The 21,834-nt window shown below is 32.9% G+C and overlaps 2 protein-coding genes across 6 annotated transcripts; both read right to left on the reverse strand.

The window, feature by feature from the left end:
• Positions 1-705: 705 nt before the first annotated feature.
• LOC106431818 (protein LIGHT-DEPENDENT SHORT HYPOCOTYLS 5) lies at positions 706-2,200 on the reverse strand. Its single transcript, XM_013872644.3, has one exon. It carries the CDS (start codon positions 1,413-1,415, stop codon positions 864-866), a length of 552 nt encoding a protein of 183 aa, XP_013728098.2. The 5' UTR covers positions 1,416-2,200; the 3' UTR covers positions 706-863.
• A 6,657-nt stretch (positions 2,201-8,857) lies between these two features.
• On the reverse strand, positions 8,858-17,564 carry LOC106376293 (rab3 GTPase-activating protein catalytic subunit-like). Of its 5 annotated transcripts, XR_007328889.1 has the most exons (23): positions 17,348-17,564; positions 17,237-17,280; positions 17,108-17,171; positions 16,828-16,954; positions 16,688-16,755; positions 16,517-16,614; positions 16,113-16,284; positions 15,675-15,906; positions 15,241-15,367; positions 15,022-15,131; positions 14,812-14,904; positions 14,437-14,565; positions 14,160-14,293; positions 13,989-14,084; positions 13,766-13,833; positions 13,392-13,560; positions 13,246-13,317; positions 13,030-13,069; positions 12,577-12,854; positions 12,321-12,498; positions 12,019-12,239; positions 11,508-11,946; positions 8,858-8,921 (listed from the first exon to the last, which is right to left on the reverse strand). XR_007328889.1 is itself a non-coding variant. In XM_013816363.3 (22 exons), exons 1-22 carry the CDS (start codon positions 17,399-17,401, stop codon positions 11,626-11,628), a joined length of 2,892 nt encoding a protein of 963 aa, XP_013671817.1. In that variant the 5' UTR covers positions 17,402-17,564; the 3' UTR covers positions 8,858-11,625. The 5 variants fall into 5 exon arrangements, 4 of the variants coding, with proteins under 4 accessions (XP_013671817.1, XP_013671816.1, XP_048624839.1 ...); XM_013816363.3 differs by having other exon boundaries at positions 8,858-11,943; XM_013816362.3 differs by having other exon boundaries at positions 8,858-11,946.
• Positions 17,565-21,834: the final 4,270 nt, after the last annotated feature.

Below are 21,834 nucleotides of genomic sequence, written 5' to 3' on the forward strand. Positions count from 1 at the left end.
AGTAATGTTAGGTTTCCAAAAAATCAATATATATATCAAACTGATTTTCTTTTGTTTGTTTGCCTTATTTTATATCTATTTCAGTTTTATTTGGAATAACATGTGTTTGGAAATATTGACATTTTCACAAATATTTAATAACTAAAATATTGATTTGGTATACACTGTGATAGTTAGTGATTCAAAATCTTATATAAATACTTTCAATTGTTTGGATCCTCAACTTTTATATACTATAGATTAACAAGTACATAACATGCTAAAAAATATATTATGAAACCTGATGTAACAATCATACACACTTCCCTACCTATCATATGTAATTTATATATATATTATTTACAATGTTTGATTTCCGACAAAGACGTGAAAAACATTTTTTGCACAAAAAAAGATGTAAATGGTTTTAAAATCAAATGTCGAAGCAAATAAAGGGAACTCAAATATTTCTTGAGACGTTGAAATTGTAAAGAAGAAAATAAAATAAAGTGGGAGTATAGGAAGATGATCATCACCATCATCATAAAATCTTTTAAAAGGAAGCACCTGAAGATTCGTGACTTGTGAGAGAAATCACAATTCACGTGAGACCCGAGACTCGGAACGTACACGTACACATCACAATTATACACTTTCGTGTACTGATCAATCACGGTGAAAAATAAGTGATCACTGTGAATAATTAAACATAATAATTAAGATCTATGTTATAATAATCTATGATCCGTCTTTTCCATTTATAATTGCATTCTACAACTCAAATAAACGACTACACAACATATAAAATTTATAAAGTAAAGAACACGGAGAGAATTACTATGCCAAAGTTTTCTTATATTTAGTTTTAGCATCTTATATTTGGACTATACCACAGTTGCAGAAATAACCAAAGCAGAATCACCACTTCCACTTCCACCGGCACCTTCTCCATCATCGGGCTTCTGAGTTTCCTTAGCTGTACGAGGTCGTTTCCGTTTCTTCTTGTCGTATGGAATCCCTCGAGCCTTAGCCTGAGTTTCACGTACTTCTTTAAGATAGATCCTAATCGCTTTGGCAGCTAAAGGGTTTGACTCTGGAAGACCACCGCCGATTTCCTCGAACGCAGCCCTTAGACGGCCGATGAGAGAGTCGAGGCTTCCCCAAGCCTGCCTGAGAGGGCAAGTGCACTGAGCCGGTGGGTACGGTACTCCGAAGAAGGGACAAGCCGCGACGTGGACTTTGGTCTTACCAAACTGGTCGAGGTACTTAAGGAACTCGATGACGTGTGCGCCACTGCAACGAGACAGGGTTAAAGGTGGCTTGTGGTTTTTTAGATACTGTAGGAAAGTGTTCCAGTCTCGTCTCTTTTGCGACTCATAGCGGCTTGGTGATGATGAGGAACTTGCCGCTGCCTTCACTGCGGTTTCTCCCTCCATTTTTGATCGTGTGATTATGTCAGGACGTTCTTTAGATTTTAGGGTTCTTGATTTTGCTTGTGAATCTCTGTGTGTGTGTGTGTGGGTCGTGTGTCTGAGAGAGAAAGAAAGGATGAGTTCTTATCTTATGTTAAGTCACAAGTCACAAGCAACAAGTTGGATTTGATTATTCATATTGTAGTTTCTCACCTTTTTATACGTCCCATCATCATTTTTATTTCAGTGTGAAACAGAAAAGGAGAAAATGGAAATTGAGATCCATCTAATTTCTTTTACCCACCGTGTTTTTAGAATTTTTTTGCCTATGTCTTAGATTTTTTTATGGGACGTCTTGTTAATTAAAGATTTTACATCTATTTTTTTGAGAAAAAGATAAATTCACATCTACTTTTACGTTTTGATTAAGAAAACAAATGAATATAAAGTGTTAGCAAAACCTAATGATTTAGGCTTATAAGTATATTAATTAATGGCAATTTACATGATTAGGTTATAACTTTTCCTTAGTGGATATCCGTTGATTTTTGTTGTAATATCTTATGACATATGTTTTTTTTTTTTTGAATTTTAAGGAATTCAGGGTTTCCCCAAAGGCTTTCTAGGCCCAAAGGACTAATCCCCCTCCTGGCGCTGACGAGCTCCATGTAATAATGCCCCAGTGGCCCGAGAGAATTGTTTGCAGCGTGAGGCTTCGAACCCGGGCGTATTGGCACCATGGGCACCTCAACCACGAAATTCTAACCACTCGCCCAACTCAGTCGGGTTGACATATGTTGCATGTTCATCTAAAAAGTAAAGCAATTTTGACAGTAATGGAAGATGTACATAGTGTATCGGATTCATACTTCTAACACAGCCAAATAATTATTAATAACCAAAGGTGCGTCACTAGTAGTTTAGCTTCGAAATGGATACATCATGTTTTCTAGTTCGATTCCCATGAGATTTCACGTCATGTCATTAAGTATTACACACCTGCTGATTCCCGGTTTAGAGAAAAATTAGGATCTGGTCAGAAGTCAGAACTCTTTCCACCTTTAAAAAAAAAATTATTGCATATTTCGCAACTTTTTCACTACATATATCTTTCATCACTTAGATCTACACAAAAAATAGTACGTAATGTCCACAACCAACATAAGGATGATATAACACGGTGTGAAAAACATTTTTTCACGAACTTAAGAGCTATGTTTTAGGGAAGGTTAAGTTAACGACGTTAAGGCGACTTCCATTCAAATCAAATGCTCTACTATATAGTCGATTTTTCCCGTGATTCATTTTGATTTAATCATTTATATATATTGTTGATACATCAAATCATATCAATAGGTCGTCGGTCCAATATTTATTCTATTATAGGAAATACAACTTTTCCCCTTTTACTTTCATTGGAAAGTAGTTAACTTCTTTATCAAGTTCACGTATTGAAGTTAATAGTTCGCTGATTAGTAGCTGTAAGCTTTGCAAGTTTGTAAGTTGTAACTAACTGTATGTGCATGTTGCTTAATTAGTACTTTATTGACGGTATATATTATTTGTTATGTTTATTTATTTATAAATACGGTATGATTTTGATTTTGTGTCTTAATCTCAAGAGTATCAATACTAACACTTTAGTTCACACTAGACCACCAACTAGTCAACTTCCTTGTAGAGACACCCAAGTCTGAATGTCCTTAATAACACCGTATAATAGTTTTTGTTAGTCTTTCAACTTGACTGTATTATATATACCCATTTATACAAGGTCCATAATTTGAGGAAATCATTGAATCACTCGGACATATAATTTACTTAATCTCGTTGTGTTTAGTGCATAATCTCATGACCTATACGGTCACGCCTTTCACTTTAGCGTGATACTTATAAACGAATATTAATGCTTACATGTTATCTTAGCTACTCTAGGTCACTTGAGATATATTACCTTGCTATTAGACTATGATGTGTTATGTGTATGGCAAACCAAAAAATACAATGGTGCACACACCATCCCTCATGATTATCATTTATCAGGATCATGTCAAACATGACAACTATTTAATGAAGTCCCTACCACAAAACTCTTTATTCTTCATCATTTCTTTTTATCATCGAAGAATGAAAACGTCATCTCTATCAATAATATATAATCATCAATTTAGTAAGCTTCTTCTAGATTTAATTCACATTCGTATAAATAGCATGCTTTGTTTCCATGCTAGCACAAACATAATTCAACTATATCTTGACCCGCACGACCGTGCAGATTTTATTTATAAAATATTTTAGATTATGCAATAAAATATATTAATAAATTAATTTAATTTGATGTTATATATTATCTAATTTTATAATAATATTTGTGTGGCGTATAATATTACTACTATAAATTTAATAAATTTTGTATTTTTGTAACAAAATTTATTTTGAAAACATTATTATGTAACAATACAGATTTACATAAAAAAATATTTCTAAATTTGAAATATATGAGGAAATTAAATTAAGTTCAACCTACATAATAGAAAATTTGGTACATAGTAATTAATTAAATCAATTAAGTATAGTTGTTTAAATAATAAATCGAATTGGTTTTTAACTCAGAGGAATACATAAACGTTAATAACACTAGACTAAAGTTTTATATATATATATATAATATGAATAAAGATCAAATGTTTCATCTATGAAGAAAAGTGTAAATTAATTATATTACATGGTAAAATCATTTAAATGTATGACTTCTAAGTGATCTTAAATTTAAACAAATCACATATAAAATAAGTCATAATTTTTGTGCTAAATAGATAGGATATGTTTATTTTCACATTAGAAATACAAATGAATATTTATTTTTAAAAACATCTTTTAAAATATTTCTTAAATTTAATTTTGAAATAAATTCAATTTGAAATTATTATTATCATTAAATATTATTAAAATTATTTTTATAATTATTAATTTTTGTTTACAATCAAAACTAAACTAAAATTTAGTTTCTAATTTTATTTTGTTATAATTTAATTTTTAAATAACTAATTTCGAAATATGTTAAAAATATATTCTAAAAGATGTTTGAAAGATTTTGTTAGACATTTCTGTAAAATAATTATTAGTATTTCAAATAAAAATAAATATATTAAAAGATATTATAATTAAGTTATTTAATAAATTTTTGAAAGATGGTCCAAATAAAAGAATCACACATAAAAGAAGTCATGACTTCTATTTTAATAGTATAGATTAGAAAGTTTGTATTTGATATTAACACATATTGCAATTTGGACTGAAAAGATGATAAAAGTCAAAAATATAAAACACTAACAAAATAACGATAGTTTATGAGTGTTCAATTCGGTAAAACCGAACCATTTAAAACTGACCAAACCTAAATAGAGAAAATAGTTTGGATATGGTAGTACTGAAAAGATGATAAAAGTCAAAAATATAAAACATTAACAAAATAACGATAGTTTATGAGTGTTCAATTCGGTAAAACCGAACCATTTAAAACCGACCAAACCAAAATAGAGAAAATAGTTTTGATTTGGTAGTACTGAATAAACCGAATGGATGTTATTTTTAAGAAACTGTAGTATATGAATATAATTCAATATATTAAGCGGCCAAACCGAATAAACAAATAAAACCGATTAGTTAAGATATTTTAGTATACTTATATATTATATAAAGGTTTCATTGGTTTATTAAGCGATCAAACCGAATAAACAAATAATATGTATTTGATCAATACTTTTGATAAAAATCATAGAAACTGGCTATAATATTAGTAATTAAAAATTTAAACTAAATATAAGATATAAGTAATGATGATATTATCGCTAGATATTGTCAATATCTATTTATTAATTAAATGTCTTTAATATCATGATAAGTATATATTAAATATATATATTTATAAATAATAGTATATATAATTTTAGAATATGTTAATGTTTATTAATTATCTTAAGTATCATGATAAATAAATATATATATATATATATAGATATAAAAAATTATTAATTAAATTAATGATTTATCCTAAAATCATGGAAAAGATGACAAGTATATATATTTTTATAAATAATAGTATATATACTGTTAGGATATGTTAATGTTTATTAATTATCTTAAATATCATGATAAATATATATATATGTTAAAATAAAATAAATAAATAAGAATATTAATTAAATTAATAATTTATCCTAAAATCATGTAAAAGATGACAAGTAAGCAAATTAACTAAAATATATCAAAATAAAATAAATAAATAATAATATTAATTAAATTAATAATTTATCCTAAAATCATGGAAAAGATGACAAGTAAGCAAATTAACTAAAATCATGGAAAATATGACAAGTATGCAAATTCACTTCTATAGATAAATAGATATCTTTTTCAAAAATTACACACTATAAAAACCCTGTTCATACCAATTAGCACAACACTCCATAAGCTATTCTGTAAACATTTAATTTCGACACAAATAATGAGCAATCTAAAAGGAACAAATAGGGTTATGGTCGTTGCAATACTCATAGCAGCATGTGTGTTTATGATCAGCAACCCAGCAACTGGAAAATTTATTGGATATCCACCAATACGTGGTGGCGATCTTCCCCCTGGCTGTAGTCCTGGAACGTGTCCACCCCCGCAACCAGTAAATCCGTACAAACCGGGATGTCCAGGAGAGGGAAGATGTAGACATGTCCCGCCACTTCCTCCAACAATCAATATCTAGTGTATTAGACGATTGCATGTCTAAATCTACAAAAAAAAATACATCAATAGATTCATGTAACTGCCCCAATCAATAAAATTAATTTTATAATGGATGGTTTTTTTTTTTCTGTTTGTTCTACCGTTGATGAAAATGAATTAACTAATTATAAATGTTGATCTTCATTGCAATATAGTCTGCATAAACTATATGGATTTTCAATTTCAGTTTTTCTTAATAAACAATCTAGAACAATAAGTGGCTCGGGTTATTGTTCTCGGCCAATGTTCAAGAAATTGTTAGGCGGTAGTTAAACGTTTTATATGAGATTACTGATTAGGTGGATACTTACACTGATTTTTTAAAAAATCATTTAAGAAATCGTTACATTTTGAAATAAATTCTATTCAACATTATTATTATCATTAAATATTATTAAAAGTATTTTTTATAATTATTAATTTTTGTATACAATCAAAACTAAGCTAAAATTTAGTTTCTAATTATATTTTGTGATAATTTAATTTTTAAATAACTAATTTCGAAAATATATTAAAAAATACTCTAAAAGATATTTGAAAGATTTTGTTAGACATTTCTTTAAAATAATTATTAGTATTTTAAATAAATATATTAAAAGATATTATAATTAAGTTATGTAAAATTTAATAAATTTTCTAACGATGGTCCAAATAAAAAAACCACACATAAAAGAAGTCATGACTTCTATTTTAATAGTATAGATTAAGAAATTTGTATTTGAAATTAACAGATATTGCAATTTGGACTGAAAAGATGATAAAAGTAAAAAATATAAAACATTAACAAAATAACGATAGTTTATGAGTGTTCAATTCGGTAAAACTGAACCAAACCAAAATAGAGAAAATAGTTTGGATTTGGTAGTACTGAATAAACCGAATAGATGTTATTTTTAAGAAACGATAGTATATGAATATGGTTCAATATATTAAGTGGTCAAACCGAATGAACCAATAAAACCGATTAGTTAAGATATATTAGTATACTTATATACTATATAAAGGTTTCTTTGGTTTATTAAGCGATCAAACCGAATAAACAAATAATCTGTATTTGATCAATATTTTCGATAAAAATCATAGAAATTAGCTTAGTAATTAAAATTTTAAACTAAATGTAAGATATAAGTAATGATGATATTATCGGTATATATTGTTAATATCTATTTATTAATTAAATGTTTTTAATATCATGATAAATATATATTAAATATATATTTTTATAAATAATAGTATATATACTGTTAGAATATGTTAATGTTTATTAATTATCTTAAATATCATGATAAAATATATATATATATACAGATATAAAATAATAATAATAATTATTATTATTATTACTAAATTAATGATTTATCCTATAATCATGAAAAAAATGACAAATAAACAAATAATTAAAATCATGGAAAGATGATAAGTAATCAAGTTCACTTCTCTGATAATTGTATAGCTTGATAAAATACATTATCTTTTTCTCCTTTGCACAGATCATTTTTGAACCCACTCAATCTAATGCTTGGCATCACATGATTACATTTTATATTGCACAAGTAACAGAGAACTAATCTTTTATTTGTCTTTTAAAAAGCGTTAGTTGAGTAGTCTTAATTATGACACTTGAATTGCATTTACGTCATCTTGACTCGTTTATACCCATATGATTGAAACTTCAAATGATGCAAAATAGTATAAATGTAACAGAAAATTAAAATACTAGTAACAGTCGCCACATTCTCTCGACTTTTTTTTTTCTGTTGTCAACTAACTTCATTCGTGTTAAAACCCTAATGGACTTTTACATAGGTTTCAGAATACAATGAAAGGTTCATATAGAGAAAACATTAAGTTTTAAAGTCCAAAAGAACATCTCAATTTCTAGAATAACCTAGGAGCATCATCTTCATGCAAAACGTGTTAACACGTGTCCTCCATGCACAGAGCGGTAGCCGTCGAGGCTGTGAAGCGGAAGCCGCCGACACCGTGAAACGACAACCGCCGACGCCGTGAAAATTTCATCGCAAAGACTCTGTTCTTTCAACCTTGATTCTGTTTCCTCATCACCAAAGATCGGTAGACACCTTCCGGTAGATCTGAAACCAATACTCTCCTTCGCGCCTCTGTTTCTTCAATCTCCAATATCTTCCTTTGGATGTGAAGAACTCCAAATACCTTCAAACGATTTGGTACCAACTATTGCCAAAACATTTGCAGGAAGCAAACTCTGACTTTTCTTAAGTTGAAACAAACCGGTGAGGTTAATCTGCAAAACTCAGAACTCTAACCCTTTTGAATACTTTGTCTAGATTTATAACGACAAAGATTGACTTCATCCAGTAATAGAGTTTGAGGATAACCATCAGAGAAGATGAGAGATTAAAGAGACAACCGGGATTTAAAACTAAAACCGGAGAGTAGATGATGTTTATTCAAAACACAACAAAAACATCGTCCGGCGAAGAGTTAAATCAGCTAAAACCGAAGAAGTAATCCGCAGACGGAAGGAAGGATCGGACTATCCGAAGATCCTATTAGTATTTACACAAAAAAAGCAAAAAAACAAAAGAAAAGAGGTGACCGGCGGTGGTGAAACCACCGGCCCCTGACCCTCATTCTCTCGACTTAATTCCAAGAAAATACAAATATACGTAGGGAAGTTTAAGAATTATACAAATCAATTAGGTTGATTGATGAAAAAGATAATCCATTCCTTAATGTTAAATACTTAAATTACACATATGTGAGATTTATTTATGGAGAATTGGGATGTATAACCTTCAAACAAATTATAATTCATTGTATGACAAAAAGACCTAGCTTGCAAATATGTATTGTGTCTTTTGTATAATAATGCCATTATACCCTTGTATACAACCGGTGAAACCTGCACAAAGAAAGCAATATTTAATTAATAATTTGTAACTGTAAAAAGTAAAACGTGGTCTTTCATTACTCACACATCTTTTTGAATTGAATTTCTTTTCAACAAAAGAACAATCAATTGTTCTAAAGAAGAGACAACGATGAAGTCATAGACGGTGAGCACACACAACAACTCTTTCATTTCTTTTCTTTTTTTTTCTTAAATCAATTGATTCTCACAATCATACTTTTGTTTTCATACTCTGTTTTCGTTTTTGTTTTTGTTTTACAGATCCAGTGGTGAAAAAAAAGACAACGATGAAAGCGTAGACGGTGAGCACACACAACAACTCTTTCATTTTTTTCCTTTTTTTTTCTTAAATCAATTGATTCTCACAATCATGCTTTTGTTTCCATCCTCTGTTTTCGTTTTTGTTTTTGCTTTACAGATCTAGTGGTGAAGAACAACGACGGCGAGTCGGTAAAAGCATCATCATGTCGGGAAAAAAGAGAGGAGATGAAGACGATCTCTATATGGTGGTGAAGAATAATGATGGTGAACGAAATGAATGTGTATCAGTCTGTCTAAAAAAAAAGAATTGAAGAAGATGACCTCGCCGTCTATACTATATTCGGTGAAATGAATAGTATAGTATATATTCTTAAGTATAGCTACCTATGTACAGTTACCATACTACTTGAGACATATTTCTATACTACTCCTTAAAAATGTAATAATATGTCATGTTTTTAAATTTGATAGGTCTCTTCTTTGTCATTTTGTGTGATTGATTGTAATATGAAATTCATTTTTCGAGTGTTGGATAAATTTGATTATTTGAAACATTCGTTTACTATATTACTTAGACTATATGAAATATAAGATATGCAACATGCTAACCAAGTAAATGTGATTTCAAGTGTTTAATATTGGAAAACAATTTATATATTGTATTTGAGTTTATAGGTTCCAGTCTAAGGTTTAGATTTACTAAGTAAAGGTTTGGGTATAGTAAACCATATTATATATGTTCTATTTGGGTTTATGCTTCCTTGATTAGTGTTTAGCTTAATCTACTTATTTAGGTTTAGAGTTTAGTAATTAGGATTTAGAGTTTAGTATTTAGTATAGTTTAATATTACATAATATTATGCACTATTTTAAGATTTTAATATTTGGGTTAGGGTTCAAATTTGGGTTTAGGGTTTAGTGATTCTGGGTTTAGGGTTTAGTAATTGGAAGGTGGGGGTTGGGGTTGGGGTCAACATAACTTCTTACATGCAAGCATATACAATTCATAATTTCACCAATATGTACTATACTATTGATTTTGTTCCATTTTATCTGATTTTAGGGTTTATATTTGTATTTAAAATTTATATTTAGGTTTAGAATTCAGTGATTAGGGTTTAGGGTTTAGTATTTGGAAAGTGGGGGTTGAGATTGGGGTCATCATTAATTTCTTACATGCAAGTTTAGACATTTCATAATTTCGTAAATAGGTACTATACTATTTATTTTATTTCATTCTATTTAGGTTTAGAGTTTATATTTAGATTTTGGATTTATATTTTGGTTTTGGCTTTAGTGAATAGGGTCTACGATTTAGTATTTAGGGTTAGGGTTTAAATTTGGGTATAGGGTTTACTGATTTTGGGTTTAGGGTTTAGTAATTGGAAGGTGGGGGTTGAGGTTGGGGTCAACATAACTTCTTTCATGCAAGCATATATATTTCATAATTTCACCAATATGTATTATATTATTGAATTTGTTCTATTCTATCTGAGTTTATGGTTTATATTTGTATTTAAGATTTATATTTGGGTTTAGGATTTAGTGATCAGGGTTTAGGGTTTAGTATTTAGTATTTGGAAGGTGGGAGTTGAAATTGGGGCCATCATTAACTTCTTACGTACAATCCTAAACATTTCATAATTTCGTAAATATGTACTATAGTACTATTTACTTTATTTCATTATGTTTGAGTTTAGAGTTAATATTTGGATTTATGATTTATATTTTGATTTTGACTTTAGTGAATAACATTTAAGATTTAGTATTTAGGGGTTGTGGATGTGATTGTGATAGGCTTTAATATCTAGAGTAGAGATGGAATTGGTGTTCTATATTATTTTGTTAATACGAAGTAAATGGAATACCATTTATTGCAGAAAAGTTTTATTTTTGTCCACTTATTTATTGAACACAGTGAAAGTGAAACGTATGCGGCTATTTAATACGTGACGTGGAATGTGTATCTTCCCTTTTAAGATAATAGTTCGTGGTAAATAATGATCATACATGTTGTTATCAATATCATCTCACCATCTCTCTTTTACCGGTTACTTGTAAGTCCAATGAATAAAACCGGCTCAGATCAAGCTTAATTGTTAGATATTTAATTCTGTCAAAATTAATGTTACTGCCCTTAATTTTCATTCCAAACTTAGTCATTTCGCAAATTCACCCTTTATTTATTGTCTGAATTAATACACATCAAGGAATAAATTACGCTTTGAAATTTGTTCAATTGCTAAATTTCTATTAAATAATAAAATATCGAAAATTAAAGGACCAAAATGAAAAAAGAATTCAATCGCAGGAAGTGACAGAGAGTGCAACTCGGAGATCGTTAGATGTTCCAGAGACGTACATTCTATGTGTCTCGATTTCTTCCCCTCTCCGGTCACCGCTGGCCGCCACATCAGCAGCTGCAGCGTAATGGATTCCGTTGTTGACGTCATCTCCGGTGGAGAAAATGATCTCCCTGAGAATAGGTTCGTGTCCGTTTAGTAGATTTCCCATACTCAACACTTTTCTCCAAGACTGGTTCGCTGATGGCGGCGAGAACAGATTCGACACCACTTGTCTCTCTCTGAAACTCACTTCCTGTCTCCCTACTTGCATCTCCTGCTGTTTCAAATGACCAGGCACGTTAGTTCATTACCATAAAAAGAGATTCTCGCTAGTTTAATGATGACTGACCGTCCTGCTTTTGTTCTCTTCTTCGTCATTTGAGTTTATTCCCATCATTGGAACATAAAGGGCGTAGAAGTCGCTGAATATAACTTGAGCAAGGCGTGATGCGTCAAGGAACTTTCTGTGAAGAGATGCTGCGACCGTTACCAACTTCTCTACGTGTTCAAAGGCCACGCAGAGACGTCTCAGGTCTTTGACGGCCTGTTCTCTATCTGGAACATGGTTGCCTGCATCCAAATCTCTGTTACTATAGAGACAAGAGGGACCTAAAGAAAATTTGTATTCTTAAGGATAGAAACCAATATTACGCTGTAGAACTCCCAAAGTAGATTTGATGATGAGGTAGAGCTGTTCCAATTTAGAGGTCATTTGTCTCATGTCCCCGAAGTTTGTCTGGTTAAGAGTGTCGGCTGCTCCTCTGAAGGCTGTGCAGACCATTTGCTCAAGGAGCTGATGGGGCCTCACTGTTTCCAGGTAATGAAGAATCTGAGAAATTTGTCAACACAATGAGGTCAAACCTAACTCTCGTAAGAGGTTATTGAATGATTTCAAAAAGACACTCACCTTTTCTCCCTCTCGGTTTGGGTCTAGGAGGGGTTTTTGGTCATCGGCTTGCAAAGCGGGTGCATCATTCCAACTTTTCCGCCAGAGATTTCCTTGATCAGACATCCGTTTAGAAAGGCGACCATGAGGAGGCCATTTATCCTTCGAGCCTTCGGTGCTGGAGCCTGCCGATGCTTCAGCAGCTTCAGGCTCAGAGCTCTCCCAATCTCCAGGTGAGTGCCATCTGATAAAGTCCTCGAACACAGCATTTGGGTTTGCTGCTTTGAATGCTGACATGTCTGCAATCACCTTCGTGAGATCGGACAGATAATACAAGAAGAAATGAAGTGTGGGATATATGGTAGTCTGCAAAACTATCTGCTTCTATTGTGCCCTTTCATTGTACTCACTCTAATAAACAACAATTCTTATCTTATATCATCTCCAAACAACAGAGAGAATATTAAATCTCACCAGATAACAAGATGTCCTTCTCCAACTGGCCAGGAACGTTCTGAAATTCAAAGGGCAAAATGAGTTTGTTAGTAGTCAAACAACGACAAACTAAATAACCCATATTATTGCAAGCAGCGCAATGCACATATTTATCAAGAAAAAATACACTTATATAAACTACTTAGCAGATAACGGAACCATATTCACTTCTACTGGAAGAGAATTTAAGCTTACAAGGGAATCACCAAACGCCTCCACAGCCTGGAGTCTCTCTTCGTGCATGTCCTCAGTCATAAGAGGTGGATCCTGTCATAACCAAGTAAATTTGAGGGTGTTAAAAACAAAGATAATAAACAAACGAGTCCAAGTCGAACAGTAACCTGGGTAAATGGGGCATGGAGTGGCTGATGTGACTTCAGGAGCATCATGGTCCCCACTGGTCCAGCTGAACCCCTCCTGAAGGCATCTGCTCGGATTTGGTTCACAGAATTTTTGCTTTCAGCTTTCCTCTCAAATCTGAGTTGATTAGATGTATCTTCTGCAATTGAGCTGTATCCAAGAAAAAGGGATATAAACACTAAGCCCTTCTGAAAGTCTCCTCTCTATGAGCTTGGAACATTCAAAAGTTACCATCATTTTATATTGGAAATGGAAGAAAAGAAGAATGAGAATGAGTATTTGTAATAACAAGCAATCAGAGTTTCATCTATCTAATAACAACGAGAACCTAAGAGCCCTCACTTGCTAAGTTCACCTGTCACGTTTCCTCTGTAGGCCTGCTTTTGAGGATCTATTTCTTCTCTTGTCGACCTTGTGATTTTCCTGAAGATTCATTCAAAGAAATGTTGAAAGCCAGCAACCCAGAGGCACCCAAGGAACATAATAACAAGCATGAAGCTTGTTACTTTAATAAACCACATACATGGCAGCACATAATAAAAAATTCGTAAAATGTACAGAAAAACTGAGCCAATCACCTCCACGGAAACAGAAGCGTCTGAACTGTCGTCACTTCCTATACAGTCTAGGAACTCTTCATTCATTTCACGATTTTTTTCAATGCAAATTGCAAGCTGGTCAACAAAGAAGAAACTGTTGGTATCTACAAGAAACTTGACTTTTCCGATTAAGTATGTATATGGGATTACCAGATGCAACTTCTGGTGGATCAAACAAGTGGATAAATCAATAGAACCGTCGATTGGCATATTTGGCAACGGCTGTGACTCTTCCCAACACCAACGAACTTCACGGACAAACTCTACCCAGAGAAAGGAAATGGCTAATAATGGGATGGAGAAAACAAAAAAAACAATATATTCATTAGTCAAGCATTGATTTTCGTAATGGCACTGGCAATTTAATCAATTGTGCCTATAAATAATGCATGGGTGACCAAATATGGCATAATCTACAGGCACATACCACGGATATTGCAGTTGCCAAACCACAGTGAGTGCAAGCAAAATTGTGTGAACAGAGATTCAAGCGGTGCAGCCTTAAGAGCTCGAGAAAGCCGGTGTTCGCCTTTAGTAAAATTTGGGAGTTTGGATCCTGCGAAATTAAATTGGAAAAAAGGTGAAACAATTCCACATCTCTAAATTCTAACAAGTGTTTGGGACCTAAGGGAAAATTATCAAATGCTCCCGGTTGCAATTGAACACTTCAAACTGAATAATATTATATGGCTACTCAGATCCTTCTTAACCCAGCATCTACGTCCGTACTTAGATCTATGCTACCATAAACATAGGCCGTATACATCCATCTATGCCCATACAAAATATAGTGGAAGAATACCTTCATGAAAGAGATCTTTAATCACCCGATCAAGAACTGTTGGAGGAGGTATGACCACTGAAGTCTTCAAACTTTCAGAGCTTGAGTTTTCCACTGCGAGATTAAAAAACATTAGACAGTAGAATAGTCAGGAAAAGCTAAAGCTGTAAATGAATATAAGCACACAGGGAGTTTCGAAATGTGTTTAAAAGCACACAAAATTGCACAGACCTGACACGAAATCCTCCATAAACTGAGCTGTGAAAGACGTATCCAATGCTTCAACCAAGCAAAGTAGTTGGGACGAAAAATCAATTTTTTTCCCATGTGAAGGCTCACCCCTGGTAAAACAATATTTGTTATAAAACTGAAAGGGAGAAATAATACACCACAACACATGCACACTACTGTTTTGTTCTAGACGGGAGAACTATGAGAAGAAATTCTTACAGATATGGTGAGAGGACTGGATGTAAAATCCACTTCTCAGCTTCATGAGGTGTAGCATTTTCAAGTTCAGCCATCTCAAGTGTGTTTTCTACAGTCCTATCAGCCCATGTGACCACCAATTCGAATCCTGTCCATATCAGCCACAAAGTTAGATAATGAATTCCTGGAATAGCATATACCAACAGCAAAGACCACCCTATGCTTGAAGAAAGATACATGATTGTCATCACTCATCAATTATCATCTGAGTGTATTTTGGAATACGGAGGTGTGAAGACCAGATAGTATATTATATATATGCGTAGTATAATCACGGAAAACACACACATTCGAACTAATCTTTAAGACTGAGAGGTAAAATACAAATCGTAAAGGAAGGTACGTATTGTGTAGACTGTAGTGTAAAAAGACGAAACACATTTCAACGGATGTACCTCTAAGTGGATCTTCAGCAGAGTACCACTCACTCCAAGGACAATCATCGTCCCAGTGCACCTTGTTGCGTGACTCAGAGCCATGGTGTTCTGCAGTGTCAGCTTTGTCACCCATAAATTCATCAATATCACTGTTCTCATCATCCTCGTCAGATGTGAAGGTTTCGTATGTTAGCCTCATCATAAAATGAACTTTGAAAGTATGCATTGAGAAGTCCACTCCAGAATAAACCTTCAAATAATAAACCGTTGTTGATTAGTACATATATAGCAAAACCGTTTAATCACCTGATATAATAAGCCACGTTGGACCGGATCTCAAGTCAAGATTAAAAAATGGATCCCCTTAGAAATATAGTAGTGAAGAAAAAGGAACATAAGAAGCAACTAAACTGGAAACCAGCTTTTCATCAGTAAGTAGGATCCACAAAGACTTACAAACTTAGAAAAAAACAACTCATATAGTCCTTCTAGGTGCATGAGTTTCACAGGGACTTGACTACCAATGCGATCTGCTTCAAATCTTCTAGTAAAAACAGTGCCCATATTCTGGATTCCAATATATGCGTTCCGTGAAGGGTCATGCACAGGGACGAAGGCTGGCCACAAGCTGCATACCAAAGTCGTACGAAAATTATTGAACACTCAACCAAATATGCACCTCAAAGATAAATCTCTTTAGCAAAGATCCTCAAGGACAACACATTTCTATCAACTTTGATTTCCAAGACTTCAGCGTAATAGGTAGACGATTTGGTATCAACTCAAAGAAACAGTGTACTATACGAGTTTCATTCGATGATGCTAAAGCTAAAACGGTGTTACCAGCTAAGAAATCGCACCTGGCACAGTTAGACAAAGCAATAGCAACCGAACTCAGAAGCTTGCTAGACTCCGGTGTATCAAGAAGCACCCCACTGGCACTTTGTGGAGCAATCAACTAGAAGATGCAAGAACAATCAATCAAATATCAAAATATGTAAAAGGGCAGAAACTATAGATTTAAAACGTACCAGAAAATCCTTCACCCCAAAGCAAAGCTGGAGATCATGTGAACTAGTGTTCCAATTATCAACTCCCGCTGCATCAGTCAGATACCAAATCATGAAAAAGAAAATACAGTTTCTCCCTATCACCCTGTAATCATATATACCTTGTTGGCTACCATTATCGTCAATTTGGAAGTAGAACTCCATACAGTAGCTCTTTGTGACATTTTTCAGGTCGTATTTGACCTTAAACAGATTCTTGGAATCTTCCACTGTAACAGCACCCTTTTCCTGCGCTCAAAAAACCATAACGAAACTCAAATATATTCAACAATACACGTCTAACTCCATCATTGTACATCAAAATAATAATATTAGCTCTAAGGCCTCTGGCCCCATAGAAGACTCGGAGAGTAAAGTCCCATTTTGGAAAAGTAGACGTACCACTAGGTTTTTGGGACCATCGGCTAGCCATTGACGACAAGTTGCTTCAATATCTGAAATAAACCTAAAAAGCAACTGAATCAGTGGTGAGTATTGAAACCAATCGTTCGAATCGTGAAGGTGTAATACCTTTCCCAGGATGAAGCAAGAGTGAAATCATCGAAATGTTGCACCTGAAAAATACAATTCATGATCCATGAATACAACACATGAAGATGAAAAGTTTAGGAGGTGGCATACCTCTCCTTCCGCATCATCTTCTTGGAGAGAATTCGGTCTGCTCGTTGAAGCCATATGGATTGGGTGGGTAATCGTATTGCTCTTTTTTCTGGGTAAGGAACTCTTGCAGATCCTCCGATCACACGGGTGAAGAGATCCGCTCCGTGAAAAGAACCAACGACGATGTAAAGTTACAGAAAGACGAGTACGATGAGGTTAAACGTCGTCGTTCGTTGGCTGACTTTTGTGGTCTTTGACAGACGGTGAGAAGAACGCGTGCCGTTTCTTTTAGTGAGAAACAGCTTGCAGTCTGTTTATCAAGCTGTCGTGTTTCTAATCCGACGGTCACAAAAAGCCCAATATCAACGTTGGCCCATTAGAATACTTTTTTTTAATGCCCAAATAGTGACAGTTTGAAAAAAAGCCCAAGAATTCTAATCTGTGAATGCTCCTTTTTTTGTGCTGCCTAGATACAAGATTAAGGCTCCAAAGTCCAAATGGTAACGGATAACATTACTTATTCGGACTTAAGTGGTTTGGTTAAAGTTTTATCAATGTTTTAAGTTCTAACATAAGAGCATGATTAGTGGGGATTATTAGGGTGGGAATCTTATATTCCAGTAAGAACTCTACTTCAAAAACCCCCAATAAGTAATGTATAGAAATTAATGAAAATTTTAATATGATGCAAATGGGATCCCGATGCAAATTGATTTTCACATAGACGATATAAAGTTTTATATAAATAATAAGCATAAAACCGCTAAATATAAATTTTCATAAAAAGTAAAAATTATTAGTTCTCAGTTCTCATTATTGACTGTAAAGTGTCCTGTAATAACTAGAGAAATATCTTCAACGTCACCTAATCAAGATTTTGTTCAAAAACTAGTACAATTTTTTTCAAAATAGCTTTCATTCAAAAGAAAAATAAATATATTTACATATTTAGGTTTATAGTTTAGTGACTAAAATTTAGAGTTTTGTATTGAAGGGGTGAGATAAAGTTTTAGAGTTTAAGATGTAGAGAAAATTAGTGTTTTTACTGATTAATAAATGTTATTCTAGAAAGAAAAAAAAATTCAGTGCCCATATAATTAAATTAAGTTTTGATCAGAAAATAACAAAAATAGAAGCAATATTTTAAAAAATACATGGTTTGATGTAAGGGTAGATTGTTGTTGTCAAATAGATAACATTCTCATTTGGCGATTAATTATCAGATTTAATCCATCAGATAGATAACTGGATTCTCCACAAGAGATCACCAAATCCATCATTCTCCTTTTCAAACCCTCAACTGCTGCCAATTACATTTCGAACACCAATCCTCCGTCAACTTACTCATTTTCTTCATTTCTTCTTTGCCACAATTTCTCAATAGTGAATCTCCTATTAGCTTTCCAAAAATTAAATTTCAATGGATTAATTAAGGATTACAATTGTAGTATTTCAGCAGATCAAAAATTTACTGTAACTTTCTGAACATCCACGGCCAATGATTTTTCCACACACGTTCACACAGCTCGTGTACCCTACCGTGTGTTAATTGTCGAAGGCTGATAAGTCTTTTTTATTGATTACTAGGGGCATGTTCGCGCGAAATATTGTTTTATTGTTGTTGTTTTATTGTTGCTAATTATTATTTTTCGGATGATATATTGAACTAATTGCTAACTATATTTGCTAAAAACATTATTTGATATTTTATTATGTTATGTAGTAATAGGTGATATGATAAAATATTATGTGTTTGTTTTTTTAATAGTGTGTTGTTGTGGGTATAATAGTACTTATTAGTGGTGGAGTGAGTTTGTGATGTAATGTATATTGCATTTCAATAATTTTACATTTATGCATTTGTTGATTCTAAGCCTAATAGTTTCAGGGTAAAAATTAATATTTTTTTCCAATTATTTGAACATTACTTTTTAAAGATGTTATGTGCTCTTTCCCTACATTATTACATTGAGCCGTCACCATCTATGCATTTCGTTTACCTTTCCGGTGTGCTGTGATTCTCACCATCACTGAAAAAGACTCACATATGTGCTCTTATTCTTCCTCACATTTTTCTCTTCTTCTTCCTTAGATTTCATCTCATGTTAGGAACTGCATCTCTTTGGGTTGGGTCAGAGTTTAGTCGTCTTTGAAGTTGTTTTCCTCGTCGTTGGCTTACCATCGATAGTCCCTTCTCGTCTTGGTTTTCAAGATATGGTTTTTGATGATCTGACTTCTATAGCTCGGGGACGGCTCCACGATTTGATGATTTCGTTTTGTCCACCCTTCCATTTATGTTCCCACATCTCGTTGCAGATTTCATTGCTGCTTGCGTCTCTTTGACTCTCCCTTTCGCCATGTTTGCCACTCCAGGTTTGGATAGTGTTCTCCTCCGAGTGTACTCTGTAGATTTGGAAGATTATTTCTGGTCTCAAGTCTGGGCTCTGGTTTATCGGGGGTTGGCTTCCATTCTCCCTCACTCATGTTGTTCTCTTCTTCCCTTGCTTCCCTTGGTATAAGTGTACGGTATTAGTCTCTTAGAGCTTTGGTCCCTTCTATCCAGAGCTTTGTGGTTCTTCACCGGCATAGGCGTCTTAGTTTGTGAGGTGCTTCTTACCTCTTAGCTAGTGGTTGTGCTTATCGTTCGTTATGTATGTCTCTTCCTGCTTCGTGGTGGTTTTGGTCTTCTGTTGATTATTCTTCCTCTAACCTGTTTTCTTGGTTCTTTGCATTGGTCCTTGATCACACTTCTTTGTGTTCGATGGATTGCTTTATCTCAAGATTATCTTTCTACATTTTACTGACTTTTGATTGTTCTGGCCAAGACACTCTATGATAAATTCGGGTAAGTTAGATTTCGTTCTTGATCGCCTTTGAGCTTTGGACCTTTATTGAGTTAGTGTTACTTTGGCATTTTTTTTTTCTATGTGATTATGGAAGTTTTATGTTTAGATTATGTGTTCTGCTTTAGTTTTAGTTTGGTTAATATTAAGATAAATATATAGTTGTAATTGAAATAATAGAATATAGTAAAAAATAATAAAATAGCGAAAGTTTATGTTATTTTTAGCTGTAAATAAATTAAATATTAAAATACATTTATATTTTTTTACTTATTTCTTTATTCTTTTTGTAATTTTTTGAACAATAAAATAGATTATCAAACTTCAAATGATGATGGTTAGTGTGAGAATGATTAGATAGTGTATAATTAGAAAATAGTGAACCAAATTGCAATAATATAAAAAAGAAAGATCTAAAATGTAAAAAGACAAAAAAAAAACACATGTCAACAAACCCCCCATTCCACATGTCATAAGAAGAGAACAAAATCTACTTTATATATATATAGATAGATGCTATTACTATATGAATTTTCCACGTGCTTTAGTTTACTTTTACAATATAGCGAACTACTTTTCGATTGGTAAACCATTTTTCCACTACTCAAACTCAAACATGCTTAACTCTAGAGCTCTTTTAAGATATGCGACTGAAAAAACAAGTGCACTTTGTGACATATGTAACCAAATTAATTCTTTTAAGTTTTATACATTTCAACATATAACAAAAATTGAGATGTTACAATTCACCTTCTCTCACATAATGAAACGTCCTTGTTGCACCCCAAGATTGTTATCCCATGATTTTACCTGCGTTTGAATTTGATTTTGATACCACTTGTAAACTTCAGACGGCCACGGCTAATAGACTTTCCCAACTCACTCACTTCGCTTATAAGCCCCGTTATGTACGATAGGCGGTGCGTTAATTCTCGGATGGTTTAAAAGTCTTGTTTATTAACCATATAATCACCATATAATTATATTTGTGTTTTGATCTCACTCGTGCCATATCACAAATCACTACTCGATAAGTTGTTTATTTTTCTACTATTCTAACTCAAGCACCTTAATTCTATAATTCTTTTGAGACGTGTGGCTGAAAAATTAAATACATTTTTATATGATATAGATATTCAAATCAGTTATTTTAAATCTTTACACCTATACTTTAAACCGGGATGTTACTTCTACATAAATTGCAATCCAGAAGTTAATACTACATACGATTTCGGTGTTGTTTAACAGGCTTGTCAAAAGGCGAATCCATAAGCCCATCAATACAATACGATAATAAACACATATACAATTATACACACGTATATATGTGGAAGAACATAATTGAGAGGCGTCCGTTGGGTCTCGGGCGAGAAGGAGACATTTCATCTTTAGCTTTCGTAAAACACGTGATGCTTTTCAGAATCCACCACTCCACGTGCCCTTTTAATTGTACCGCTCCTCAATCCTTAATTATTGATTAGTTTAATCTTTTTAGTTATGAACCTTATAGGCTCTTCTTCCCCAATTCTTAACTCCAAGTGAATCTCAGGTTTAAAGTCCATTTGTTGTGTGTGATATGTAGCCTTACAAAATAAGTAAGCTATTAAATTGTGTGGTCATCAGAATAAATAAGCTATTAAATATAAAATTTATTAAATAAACAAG

Source organism: Brassica napus, chromosome C9 (assembly GCF_020379485.1).
Source record: "Brassica napus cultivar Da-Ae chromosome C9, Da-Ae, whole genome shotgun sequence".
Taxonomy (NCBI): domain Eukaryota; kingdom Viridiplantae; phylum Streptophyta; class Magnoliopsida; order Brassicales; family Brassicaceae; genus Brassica; species Brassica napus.